At 41.9% G+C, this 14285-nt stretch overlaps 1 protein-coding gene and 1 long non-coding RNA gene across 3 annotated transcripts; both read left to right on the top strand.

The window, feature by feature from the left end:
• The first annotated feature begins 613 nt into the window (after nt 1-613).
• Nucleotides 614-8587, top strand: LOC120058993. The gene is made up of 3 exons (XR_005478075.1): nt 614-727; nt 1898-1942; nt 7720-8587. It is a non-coding gene; the product is annotated as an uncharacterized LOC120058993 (long non-coding RNA).
• Nucleotides 8588-10697: 2110 nt separating this feature from the next.
• adtrp1 (androgen dependent TFPI regulating protein 1) lies at nt 10698-14135 on the top strand. Of its 2 annotated transcripts, none has more exons than XM_039008620.1 (6): nt 10698-10909; nt 11160-11309; nt 11453-11554; nt 12288-12403; nt 12577-12749; nt 13370-14135. In XM_039008620.1, the coding sequence occupies exons 1-6, from the start codon at nt 10745-10747 to the stop codon at nt 13393-13395; spliced, it is 732 nt and encodes a 243-aa protein (XP_038864548.1). In that variant the 5' UTR covers nt 10698-10744; the 3' UTR covers nt 13396-14135. The 2 variants fall into 2 exon arrangements, with proteins under 2 accessions (XP_038864548.1, XP_038864549.1); XM_039008621.1 differs by having other exon boundaries at nt 10700-10803.
• The last annotated feature ends 150 nt before the right edge of the window (nt 14136-14285 follow it).

Here is a 14285-nt window from a genome sequence, read left to right as displayed (position 1 = left end):
CTCTCTACATTAAAAGCTCAATACCATTGGTTACGCTGTTAAATGGACACTAGATGAGGTAGATGTTTCTATTTTTAATCATGTCCATGTTCTTATGTAACCTGCAATTCAGTTTTCTTCATTGTAACCTGCTTAAGTGCACCATTGTAGCACATGCATTTGTGTAAATTAAACCTATCTATATATCTGACCATTGTGTTGTAGACATTATACATCAATTTGTAATACACTGTACAAAGATATTAACTACCCAGATATCAACTGTACATAGTCACTTTCACTCCCGCTCGTATCCCTTATTGATCCCTCTCCATTCTCTCTCTTTCTCCTGCTGTAACAGAATACAGCACTTTCTTTTCTCATGTTTATGCACCTTGGTAGCATTGTGTTGTTTAATGTGCTCAGCTGGTAATAAGAGCAATCTCCCCTTGTATCAAAGTGACTCCGAACACCTCACTGCACCACGTTATGCAAGTATGATCAGTAGAGAGACAGACGGAGAGAGAAATGAGAGGGGGGGGGGGGGGGGTCAATGAGGGGTAAGGGGGGGGAGCAAAAGTGACTCAAGTTATCTATTAATCCATTGCCCATGGGCAGTCAGACAGAGCAGAAGTCCAGCTAGAGTACTAGAGGTGGTAGCTGGCGGTAGAGGGAGAACAGGGAGGGAGTCCTAGACATGAGAGGTGCCCGTGTTCCATCGCAGAGATTCAGGGGGACATTAACCAAGGTACACAGCCTGATCAACTTATCCGCCAGCCATCACAAGCTGTACTCGGTAGACATATGTTTGCCATCAATGTGGGGTAAGGAGCTGAAACCTGACAACCCTCCCCACGCCAACTTTCTTGTTGCTGGAAACCCTGAAACGAAAAACTTCTCCTGCCATCTACTGGCTAGACACCAAAACAGCAGCTACAATGTTCGCCCATTTTTGCTGTAGAGCAGGTGTTCCCTAACCTTTTCACTCAGGCCCCCCGGCTTCCAGCATTGGGGAACATCCTGCGTAACGTCTCTTTCTATGGGCACAAGCACTGTTCATGATACAAACTGTTCAGACCCCTCTTGTTGGTGGAGATCTTTTTTTTCTTCTTGCAATTCTATACATTTTGCCATGTCTAGTGTGTATTAATGTGATATTTCAGTCAAACATTACACAGGTGATCAAATATTCAAAGCTTGGTGATGAGTTGGTTGTTTGAATCAGCTGTGTAGTGCTAGGGCAAGCAAAACAATGTGCACCCAGGAGGAGTCCCAGGGCAGAGTTTGGGAAACCCTAAGCTAGTTGACTGCTGTGGCTAGCCAAAAATGACTTGTTTTGAAAGTTGGACCATCTTATTTAAGTGTTCTTACACTATGATTTGTAACATTCAAAGCAACTGGGAAACGTCCATGGCAGGCATTGTCACCATCGCTTGCTACATAACTTGTGAGTGATAGGAAGCATGAGCACCAACACCAGCCTACACCACTGCACACACACCCGTTGTTACTATGACAACTAGTGTAGCCATGTCAGCAAATGACTGCTGTCTGAGCACACACAAATCTGATTTGGTCACTTGTAACTTTAAAAAACTAAACTGATTTGAGCATTAAGGTCTGCAGTGTGAAGAAGGCTTTAGAGATGGGCCGGATCTAGGAACAACCCCTAGTCCAGCTATTCAATCTGCCTCGATGTAAAGCTCACTGATTGGTCAGTCCACATACCCGGTGTCCCATTTTCCTGATTAGACGGAGACAATGAGAGCCAGCAGTACTTTGGTCCTCAAGTGTACGGTACATTTGAACAGACTCACTTTCAGCCAATTACGACACAATCTGAATGCACACTAGTAAAAAAGTTACATTTTGACTTTTTAATTCTGACATTTAACTTTTTGTCTTGTTTTATTTACAGATCCTTGCAATACCACCGAGTGGACCAATGTTCCCAAGGCAGTTGGTATGTACACTGAACAAGAATATAAACGCAACATGTGAAGTGTTGGTCCCATGTTTCTTGTGCTGAAATGAAAGATCGCAGAAACTGCAGGAATGCCCACCAGAGCTGTTGCCAGAGAATTTAATGTTCATTTCTCTACCATAAGCCACCTCCAACGTCGTTTTAGAGAATTTGGCAGTACGTCCAACCGGCCTCACAACCGCAGACCACGTGTTTGGCGTCGTGTGTGTGAGCGGTTTGCTGACGTCAACGTTGTGAACGGTGCCCAATGGTGGCTATGGGGTTTTGGCAAGGGTAGGCATAAGCTACGGACAACAAACATAATTGCATTATATTGATCGCAATTTCAATGCACAGAAATACTATGACGAGATCATGAGGCCCGTTGTGAGGCTCTGTTAAGGTATCTGTGACCAACACATGCATATCTGTATTTGCAGTCATGCGAAATCCATAGATTAGGGCCGAATAAACACATTCCAAAGCTATTTGTCTTCCTAAAGAGAACCATTAACTTCTGACATTAAAACCCAGTCTCTTTCACCCCTTCTATTCGAGGCTTCTTCTCTGTAATTGATTTAATATCTCAATGTTCAAAGTTTAGCCGTGTCCAACAGTAGTTACAGTAGACTTAATTTGCAGTGCATAACACATTTTATTTCATTTGTTTGAATAGCAGCTGTGTGGTAGATGCAAAGATGGATGTTTATGTTGTGTTTGCTTTTAATTAGTCGCGTGATTATTCAAGTGCATAATACCTAAATTTGGCACTTTTAAATGCTTTCTTAATCTTGCGGCTATTTCTTGGACAAATGCTCTACTCCAGGAGGTCTTTGAGACTTCCGATGTCCACGACGACGTCTCGCCACCATCGCTCACAGCCTCATCAGACTGGGCTAGCAGACACCAAATGACTTCAGAAAGGCTGAGGGAGGCGAGACCATATCTCATTGACAACTGGCAACAGTGTGGTACTAAACCAGCTGTCTTGCACTGTAGCGGCCGCCATCCGTGTCCCTTCTTTGGTGCCGATTTTGACACAGCCAGGCATTCTCTTTTTGTGTTCCACAATCGGGATGCCATGATGAAAGGCTTCCTACAGCCACTGCCTCCTTCTGCAGGCATCAGCCATTGACGGCAGCCCTGAACTGCATTGCTGGTTAAGGACTTGTAAGCATTTCACGGTTGTATTAGGCGCATGTGCCAATTAAGATTTGATTTGGATTTGATCCAAACCAACTTGGTAACTTTTTAGTGTTTTAAAGATCACTAATTCTACTTACCTTCCTTGCATGTTGAATGTCATTTGGTGTTGAATATCCTTTGTCATTAATTGTATTCGGATATCTGATGTTTTTAGTTAGCTCGTCTTCTGCCTGTAGAGATCCTGCAACGTTTTTGTCTGTGTCCACAACCAGCAATTAGGGTTTGCCCTGGCAGATCTGTTGCACTTGTAACCATGGATACTAAGGATGCAGTATACCTTTATTAAGTTTGTCTTATTCCAATATGTTTGAATTTTAAACCAATCAACTTTACTGACCCAATCCTCACTTTTAGGTCGTTATAATCTGGCATTGCCAGAGCTCCATTGTGAGACCTGCAAGGAGACCGGTACAGCAGGCATGAAAGACCTGCAAAGGAGTGGCAACTGTCCTGTCACCATTTTAACTTTTGCCTCATTATTCAAAAAAAAAAAAACTTGCCACAATTTCGCGATATCCAATTGGTAGTTACAGTCTTGTCCCATCGCTGCAACTCCCGTACAGACTAGAAGGTTGAGAGCCATGCGTCCTCTGAAACACGACCCGCCAAGCCGCACTGCTTATTGACACACTGCTTTTTTTCTTTGCAACTCTGCCTAGAAGGCCAGCATCCCAGAGTCGCCTCTTCACTGTTGACGTTGAGACAGTTGAGACAGGTGTTTTGCGGGTACTATTTAATGAAGCTGCCAGTTGAGGACTTGTGAGGCGTCGGTTTCTCAAACTAGACACTGTAATGTACTTGTCCTCTTGCTTAGTTGTGCACCGGGGCCTCCCACTCCTCTTTTTATTCTGGTTAGAGACAGTTTGCGCTGTTCTTTGTAGAGAGTAGTACACAGCGTTGTACGAGATCTTCAGTTTCTTGGCAATTTCTCGCATGGAATAGCCTTCATTTCTCAGACCAAGAATAGACTGACGAGTTTCAGAAGAAAGTTCTTTGTTTCTGGCCATTTTGAGCCTGTAATCAAACCCGCAAATGCTGATGCTCCAGATACTCAACTAGTCTAAAGAAGACCTGTTTTATTGCTTCTTTAATCAGTACACAGTTTTCAGCTGTGCTAACATACAGTTGAAGTCGGAAGTTTACAAACACTTAGGTTGGAGTCATTAACTCGTTTTTCAACCATTCCACAAATTTCTTGTTAACAAACTATAGTTTTTGTAACAGTTTTCTTCTGTGGAAGAAGGAGAGGACCAAAGCGCAGCGTGATTAGTGTTCATCATGTTTAATAAAAGACAATAAACTGAACACTTCCAAAAATACAAAACAACAAAACGTGAAAACCGAAACAGTTCTATCTGGTGCAGACACACAAAGACTGAAGACAAACACCCACCAAAACCCAACACAAAACAGGCTACCTAAATATGGTTCCCAATCAGAGACAACACAAAACACCTGCCTCTGATTGAGAACCATATCAGGCCAAACACAGAAATAGGAAAAACATAGAAATACAAAACTAGACTGCCCACCCCAACTCACGCCCTGACCATACTAAATAAAGACACAACAAAGGAAATAAAGGTCAGAACGTGACAGTTTTGGCAAATCGGTTAGTACATCTACTGTGTGCATGCCACAAGTAATTTTTCCAACAATTGTTTACAGACATATTATTTGACTTACAATCACTGTATCACAATTCCAGTGGGTCAGAAGTTTACATACACTAAGTTGACTGTGCCTTTAAACAGCTTTGAAAATTCCAGAAAATGTCACGGCTTTAGAAGCTTCTGATAGAATAATTTACATAATTTGAGTCAATTGGGGGTGTATCTGTGGATGTATTTCAAGGCCTTACCTTCAAACTCAGTGCCTCTTTGCTTGACATCATGGTAAAATCTAAAGAAATCAGCCAAGACCTCAGAAAAATAATTTTAGACCTCCACAAGTCTGGTTCATCCTTTGGAGCAATTTCCAAACGCCTGAAGGTACCACGTTCATCTGTACAAAAAATAGTACGCAAGTATAAACAACACGGGACCACACAGCCATCATACCGCTCAGGAAGGAGACACGTTCTGTCTCCTAGAGATGAATGTACTTTGGTGCGAAAAGTGCAAATCCATCCCAGAACAACAGCAAAGGACCTTGTGAAGATGCTGGAGGAAACAGGTTCAAAAGTATCTATATCCACAGTAAAACGAGTCCTATATCGAAATAACCTGAAAGCCCGCTCAGCAAGGCAGAAGTCACTGCTCCAAAACCGCCATAAAAAAGCCAGACTACAGTTTGCAACTGCACATGGGGACAAAGATCGTACTTTTTCAAGAAATGTCCTCTGGTCTGATGAAACAAAAATAGAACTGTTTGGCCATATAATGACCATCGTTATGTTTGGAGGAAAAAGGGAGAGGCTTGCAAGCCGAAGAACACCATCCCAACCGTGAAGCATGGGGGTGGCAGCATCATATTGTGTGGGTGCTTTGTTGCAGGAGGACTGGTGCACATCACAAAATAGACGGCATCATGAGGATGGAAAATTATGTGGATATATTGAAGCAACATCTCAAGACATCAGTCAAGAAGTTAAAGCTTGGTCGCAAATGGGTCTTCCAAATGGACAATGACCACAAGCATACTTCCAAAGTTGTGGCAAAATGGCTTAAGGACAACAAAGTCAAGGTATTGGAGTGACTGTCACAAAGCCCTGACCTCGATCCTATAGAAAATGTGTGGGCAGAACTGAAAAAGTGTGTGCGAGCAAGGAGGCCTACAAACCTGACTCAGTTACATCAGCGCCTGTCAGAAGGAATGGGCCAAAATTCACCCAACTTATTGTGGGAAGCTTGTGGAAGGCTACCCAAAACGTTTGACCCAAGTTAAACAATTTAAAGGCAATGCTACCAAATACTAATTGAATGTATGTAAACTTCTGACCTACTGGGAATGTGATGAAAGAAATAAAAGCTGAAATAAATCATTCTCTCTACTACTATTCTGACATTTCACATTCTTAAAATAAAGTGGTGATCCTAACTGACCTAAGACAGGGAATTTTTACTTGGATTAAATGTCAGGAATTGTGAAACTGAGTTTAAATGTATTTGGCTAAGGTGTATGTAAACTTCCGACTTCAACTGTATATATACGAAAGTTCGTGGACACCCCTTCAAATTAGTGGTTTCGGCTATTTCATCCACACCTATTGCTGACAGGTGTATAAAATCAAGCCCGCAGCCATGCAATCTCCATAGACAAACATTGGCAGTAGAATGGCCTTTACTGAAGAGCTGTGACTTTCAACGTGGCATCGTCATATGATGTTATCTTTCCACAAGTCAGTTTGTCAAATTTCTGCCCTTCTAAAGCTGCCCCAGTCAACTGTAAGTGCTGTTATTGTGAAGTGGAAACAGTGTTCAGCTGTGCTAACATAATTGCAAAAGGGTTTTCTCATGATCAATTAGCCTTTTAAAATTATAAACTTGGATTAGCTAACACAACGTGCCATTGGAACACAGGAGTGATGGTTGCTGATAATGGGCCTCTGTACACCTATGTAGATATTCCATAAAAAATCTGCCATTTCCAGCTACAATAGTAATTTACAACATTAACAATGCCTGCACTGTATTTCTGATCAATTTGATGTTATTTTAATGGACAAAAAATATGCTTTTCTTTCAAAAACAAGGATATTTCTAAGTGACCCTAAACTTTTGAACGGTAGTGTATATCAAGCAACTATTTTTATATTCCACAACTATTATCAGATTAACTGTTTTTGTACAGATAATTATCAGACTACTTTCACAAAAGTAGTGCACTGGGCCTTTACTGGTGCTGTCATTTTTTCCCCTACTGCACCCCCCAAAAAAATGTTTTTAACGAATTGTAGCACCCCACCCCAAACTACTTCCCGCGGCTATGCGTGCTGGGCGTTGCCTGAACCCGCCTTGTTGGTTCTTGGCTGGGGTTAACTAGCTAGAATTAGAGCCTTCTGGCTAGCCTGTAATTTATGGTTGTAATTACGTTGTGTAACAGCAAAATGTCTATGTACTTGTCATTTGGTTGTAACTAACATTAGTTTAAGTTGGCTAGCTAATGTTTTGAGGAGAACAGTAGAATCTAGACCAGGTGTGCAGCTGCTGCAGCGGCTGATGCAGTGCCCAGACGAGACGAGAGCAATCTTCTACAGAGTTAAAGTAAAATCTCTCGGATTATATGTTGATTTCAATGTTAAACAAATTTGAAGATGTACTTTTTTTGGCTTGCTAATTGAGCTGCTTTACCTGGGCTCGCGAGTAGCGCAGCAGTCATTGCTAGCTAGTTATTGTTTTACATTAACATTTTAGTCATTTAGTAAAGTGCCTTGCACTAAAGGGCACATCAGATTTTTCACCTAGTCAGCTCAGGGATGAACTAGATCTGTATTATATTCCATCGTTTTTAATCTAATTGCACTGTGTTGCTATCTGTCTCATGCTATACAGTTAATTCGCATGAAGATTGAATTCTGTTGAATTGTCAAGTGGACTAAACTCATTAAAATAACATTGTGCCTCTTTCAGATCTGCCAAACAAACACACCTCTGCCTCTGACAGCTTCTCCCTGTGCTGACCACCGATGGACCGTACACATGAGAGCTGCCGTTGATGGGCTCAGGGAGAAAGACATCCTGAGCGGGTGGATGGGACATACAGCTCTACCACCAGTGTCATGACTGTGTCATTAGCTGCCACAGCTAAACTAATTTACTAATGTTTATTGCACCATATAGTATGTGTTTTCTTTTTCTCCATACAAGATCTAAGCTCCTTCCTGGTTGGCCCTGTCCGTTGAACAGCACCAGTGTCTCACAACCCCTCTGTCTCAGTCACCAGTAATTATGCTGCAATAGTTTGTGCTGGGGGCTAGGGTCATCTTTTCTTATCTGGTGTACTGTGTGTACTTAGGCATGCTCTCACTAATCCCCCCCATTTGTCAACAACAGCTTCAACACATCATAGCAACATGCTTTACTGAAAATCTTTAAACATGTATATAGACTTCAGTGGAGGCTGCTGAGGGGAGGATGGCTCATAAAAATGGCTGGAATGGTAGCAAATGTGATTTCCATGTGGTTGATACCATTTCATTGAATCCATTACTGTGAGCCGTCCTCCCCTCAACAGCCTCCACTGATAGACTTTATGGGGGTGATGCTGTTGCCCATCAAATGTCATATATTATGCCAATATGTCAAAGTTCTCAATTAGGAAGATGATGTTCAGAATGACATGTTCATGACTGTTGATGTTCACAGGACTCTCCAATGCTATGTTGAACGAGCACCACAGATGGAGGGGGAGGAAAACAGATCGCTTCTCTCTACCACACCTTCACCAAGTCATCCAATTTTTGCTTCATTTTCTAAAATAAATACAGAATTCATTTTGTTTCTAATAGTTTTTTATGCTAGATGTGAGTTAATTTAGCAGGTCTATAATGTATTGTTTTGGAATGTTATTAAATATATACTCAGTCACAAGTCATTGCCCTTTTAAATATTTGCTACTTTGTAGATGCTGAAACAGTCATTCGTTTTGGGCTAAGACTATGATCTGTAAATGTCCACGACCCTTTTTAAAAAAGTTGAGTGAAATGATTTGTTTTGCTACTGTCTGGTGAGGAAGTGGGCAATATGTAATCAGTTTATGGATGTATAAACGGAGGGCATCTGTAAAAGAAATGGACAACGTCAGGGAATAAGCAGGTAAATGTAGAGGCTGTCAATGACAAATGGTGCAGAGAAATAACATTACTTAGGATAACAGATATTAGATACTTTTGTGTGTGTATGTATATATATATATATATATATATATAGTGTATGTATGTGGACACCCCTTCAAATTAGTGGTTTCGGCTATTTCAGCCACACCTGTTGCTGACAGGTGTATAAAATTGAGCACACAGCCATGCAATCTCCATAGACAAACATTGGCAGCAGAATGGCCTTACTGAAGAGCTGTGACTTTCAACGTCACTGTCATAGGATGGCACCTTTCCAACAAGTCAGTTTGTAAAATGTCTGCCCTGCTCGAGCCGCCCCAGTCAACTGTAAGTGCTGTTATTGTGAAGTGGAAACGTCTAGGAGCAACAACGGCTTAGCCATGAAGTGGTAGGACACACAAGCTCACATAACGGGACCGGCGAGTTCTGAAGCGAGAAAAGATTGTCCTCGGTTGCAACACTTACTACCAAACTGCCTCTGGAAGCAACGTCAGCACAAGAACTGTTCGTCGGGAGCTTCATGAAATGGGCTTCCATGGCCGAGCAGCCGCGCACACAAGCTTTAGATCGCCGCCATTGGATTCTGTAGCAGTGTAAATTCGTTCTCTGGAGTGATGAATCACGCTTCACCATCTGACAGTCCGACGGACGAATGTGGGTTTGGCGGATACCAGGAGAACGCTACCTGCCAGAATGCATAGTGCCAACTGTAAAGTTAGGTGGAGGAGGAATAATGGTCTGGGGCTGTTTATCATGGTTCATGCTAGGTCCCTTAGTTCCAGTGATGGGAAATCTTAATGCTACAGCATAAAATGACATTCTAGACGATTCTGTGCTTCCAACTTTGTGGCTCCTGTTTCAACATGACAATGCCCACGTGTACAAGTCAGGTCCATACAGAAATGGTTTGTCGAGATCGGTGTATAACTTTACTGGCCTGCAGAGCCCTGACCTCAACACCATCGAACACCTTTGGTATGAATTGGAATCCTGACTGCGAGCCAAGCCTAATCGCCCAACACCAGTGCCCGGCCTAACTGGCTGAATTAAAGCAAGTCCCCGCAGCAATGTTCCAGAGTGGAGGCTGTTATAGCAGTAAAGTCCATGACTTTGTAATGAGAAATTCGACGAGCAGGAGTCCACATACTTTTGGTCATGTAGTGTATGTTAACTGGACAATTTTGTAAAATACTGTTAGCTTCAACTAACATAACAAGTACATAGACCTAATTCTCTGTAAAACAACGCTAGATCCAGTCTATGATATTAGCCAGAAGGCTCTGATGCTAGCTAGCGAACAAGTCAAGTCTATGGAAGAGGCTAGCTAGCATCAGCTTTGTAGTGGTTATACTATGTTGAAACACTCATTTAAAAAATGTTTTCCGCAAGCGTATTGCTGTAACTTTTAAATCCTGTGAATGTAATTTAGCAATTTTAACGAAATCTCCTGTTGGCTGCCTGACATCGCACCTGAAACGGCTTCCCCAGTATGAAGATCGGTTGGAACGTTCGAGTGTGAAATGTGCATTGAGGGTAATGCATCCTTCTCGTTACATGTCCTTATAATTAGAAAGATTGCTCAGAAAACCAGGTGTTTTAATCGGCGTATGCCTTACTATTATTAAGATAAGCAGAGTAAGGTGTTTACGTGGCTAATTACATACTCGGCCTTCTGCCATAATCAGTTTAATATCGAATGTTTTGTGAATCGTTTCATGAACATTGTGCAGTACTGTACTCGGCCTCCAGGATGTGTCATTGATTCACATTAGGTCCATAGGCGCACACTGCGTCCATACGGAGACTCAGGAGCTGTCAAAATGGCTACGACTATGTCATGGGCATCATATCTCCTTATTCATTTAGTCATATTTTCATGGTATGTCTTTACGTTATCGGCGAATTGCTCATTGAAAAGCACAGAGATACATCCAGGAGCCAAAACATTTGGAGGCCGCTGGAAATATCTGACTTTCCTCAATCTGGTAAATGTGCTTGGTTGTTGACATCGAGGGCGACGCAAACGAAATGTCATTGGAATGAATGGGACCTGTACAGTAGTAGGCAAAAAACCGACAGCGTATGTTAGAAATCGGTTCCACATCCTCGTCTGTTGCATTACATCCCTTTTGATCTTCCTGTGGCTTCAAGACACGGATTAATTCACTGCTTTATTTATATAGCTAGCCATGGTGTTCAGAGTGGCCTAACCATTACTGAATCATTATTCCACAGGTTTTGCAGACTGTGTTCTTCGGGCTCGTTGTTTTGATTGACATCATCCACCTGATATTGCCATCCAAAAGTTTGAAGTGTGGTGTACCGTTCCTCCTAGTGAAATTAAGAGACACCATTTTCACTATTTTGGCGTTTCCTATTGGGACAGTAAGTGCCTTTTTTCCCCCCCTACATGTTATGTATTTATATTTCTGTGCGCGCATATTAGACGTGTATAAGCTACATTTATTACTGATAACATGCTTTGTATTGGACAAAATATAACCCCTTTTCTCTTCTGTTCTCCCCAGTTCGTGTTCTTGTCCTTCTGGTCGATATATCACTATGACAGAGAGATGGTCTATCCTAAGTTTCTAGATGACATTATTCCTAGCTGGCTGAACCATGCTCTGGTAAGCACACAATCATTTGCACATGCTGGACTTTGCACTAAAGTGATCCCAATGTATTCAATTAAAGATGGGGCTTCATCCAATTGGCAGTGCTGCTCAGCGTGGCTTTGCTAGAAATTTCTTGCTAGAAATTCAAGGTTAGAGTTTTTTTTTTATAGGATCATACTCAGATTCACAAAGCTTTGTATCTCCTATGATCATTATATTATGGTTGCATTGTAAAGGAATTTGTAGCCAGTCACACAGCAATTTGGTGTTCCCAATATTTTTCAACCAACTTAGCCCAATTTAGAACTACATTAATAATCTGTCAGTGCATAATGGACACTCCTCTCACTCTGTGTGGCCTCTTTCTCCACTACACCTATACAGTCCATACTACAGTTTTACAAGTTGACAGTAGAATACTTTGTCAGAACTGGTTCTAACCAGTTGCGAGCTGTAAAACAGTCTAGCAGACGCTTGCTGTAGATGTTTCACAACAGCCTGCAGTGACGATTACACAATAGCTGGACCTCTTTCTCCATTTCTCCAGTCTATCTCATTGTTTCTCAATCTATTCCAGGAGGTGCATTGTTTTTGTTCTGGCCCAACACTAACATGTCATACCCTTGTTTATGTGGCCACAATGCATTAACACATGCAATGGTCTATTGGTCTACACATGGGGCTATGATGATAGGGTTGTTTTCTATCATTCTTCAAGTGGCATGTCTTTTCCCTCTGTTTGCAGCACACTATCATCCTGCCCCTGGCACTGCTGCAGATGTATATTCAGCCTCATCGATATGGCAGCAAGATGAGAGGCATCCTAGGTCTGGCCTTTTTTTCTGCGGTATATCTGGGATGGTAAGCAAGGTTCAATTAATCACATTGTCAAGTTGTCGTGGTTTGACGAAACCTTTTCTGTTTCTTCGAGTCTTCTTCGTCTCGCTCACTCCTCCCCTCTCCTTGACTGAATGTTATGATACTTTTACAACATTGTGAAAATCTCCTAGAACAATCCTCCATCCCCATCATAGGGTTCTGTGGGTGCACCATGCGGCTGGTATCTGGGTCTACCCCATCATGGAGCGCCTGAGTCCCGTGGGCCTGGTTATATTCCTGGGGGTGGCTTGCATCACCCTGGCCCCCCTCTACCTGCTGGGGGAGAAACTCAACCACAAAATCTGGAGGAGCACTGCAGGATCTGCAGGTGGGACCGCTCTCATACTGTATGACAGGGAATAACCGCGCAGCAGTGTTTCTCTCCTAGAGTGCCACAAGGCCTCTGAATTTGATTTGGCAGTTTGTCAGGGAAGTTTACCTTTGGTGTGTTAGTTAAGCAATAATACACAAGGCCATGTGTTAAGACATGGTTATGGGTGTATTATTACTTTTATAAAATGGGTTACCAGCATTAAAAAGCAATATTCTTTCCCTAACCATACATTTTTCAACTAAACGTGATGCTACACTCACTAACACTGGTTGTCAAGTGTAATTTTAGGCGTTCTCTAGTCGTTAGTTATTCATATTGACTGCCATGTAAAGCAAAACCACCCAGAACTTTGCAGGTTGCTATGGCAAACAATTTACAGTGGAGATCAAGTTTATGAATTGCATGGGAGGGCAGATGACAATGGATCTGTAAAAGTAGTAGCAGTGCGTTGTGAAGTAAACGACAAACAATGGCACTTTTTATGAATGTACTGGGGGCATGTGTATGTTTTCTATATCATGGGCAGGATAGGCTCTAACAATGAGAATTCCAAACCAACCTTTGAATAATTGTTAATTAACTACTACTACTCTCTTTCGCTCTCTTTTTAAAAGGACCTCAGAAGAAAAAGAAAAAGTAAGCCTGTGCTGGTATGAGTGCCACAGAGGGGACCAGAGAGGCCTATAATGTTGATATCACACGAGGACAGACAGGACACAGCACCCCCAGCACTGATTACCTCAACCAGAAGAGACTGGTGGATCTCTTGTTGGAGGTAGAAGTTGCCCCGAACCACAGATCTAGAATCAGATTACCTTATCCTCAGTCCTCATTTGAACCATTACGATGAAAAAAAGTATATTATTCTGATCCTATATCAGCAGTTAGAGGCAACTTGTGCCTGCTCTGTATCGCTCAGGCAGATCTCAGGCAGTGGGCATAATGTGCTTCTATGGTCAAGCCAAATTATTTTAAGATTAAATTCAATGATTAGACTTAATTTACTCCACAAGGGGATATTGTGCTACTTGTCACGGTGAGATAACAGCTCAATATAAAACTTAACTTGATCCTTATTGGTTGTGTTAACCCAATTGTTCTCTCACCATCTGTGAAGTAGACTTGCACTGACTGTAGAATAATACTTTAGTATATGCAACTCTAGTGATCGCTCTCTTTTTGTGATGCTATTTCCTTTATCATGACGCTGTTTAACTTGATACTGTACTGTTGGTTGTGAAAGGGACAGTTCCTTATGTGCACTTGCTAGTTTACCCTTTGAATTCATGCGTATATGCTCACTTTTAGAACACTAATTCCTTATGTAACTTGGAGAGAAATATGAGACCATGATGATGAAATTAAAAGATTTGAAATATACACGTTGATGTCACTCCCATCTTTATTAGGTGAAATATTCAACACATTGCAATCTGAGCTGCTTTATGACCACGGTGAGAATTCATTCTATTATACCGCGCGGGAATCTTTGCCCATCACTGCCATTTGTAGCCAGGTGATGGCGCCATC

The sequence above is a fragment of the Salvelinus namaycush genome, chromosome 14 (assembly GCF_016432855.1).
Source record: "Salvelinus namaycush isolate Seneca chromosome 14, SaNama_1.0, whole genome shotgun sequence".
Taxonomy (NCBI): Eukaryota; Metazoa; Chordata; class Actinopteri; order Salmoniformes; family Salmonidae; genus Salvelinus; species Salvelinus namaycush.
This window is presented reverse-complemented; position numbering and strand designations above follow the sequence as displayed.

Excerpts from the sequence above, each read along its gene's own strand:
- adtrp1 (XM_039008620.1), top strand. The coding sequence starts at position 10,745 with ATGGCTACGACTATGTCATGGGCATCATATCTCCTTATTCATTTAGTC. Across the intron at positions 11,555-12,287 it reads GCTGGCTGAACCATGCTCTG|CACACTATCATCCTGCCCCT; the intron begins GTAAGCACACAA and ends CTCTGTTTGCAG. Across the intron at positions 12,750-13,369 it reads GAGCACTGCAGGATCTGCAG|GACCTCAGAAGAAAAAGAAA; the intron begins GTGGGACCGCTC and ends TCTTTTTAAAAG.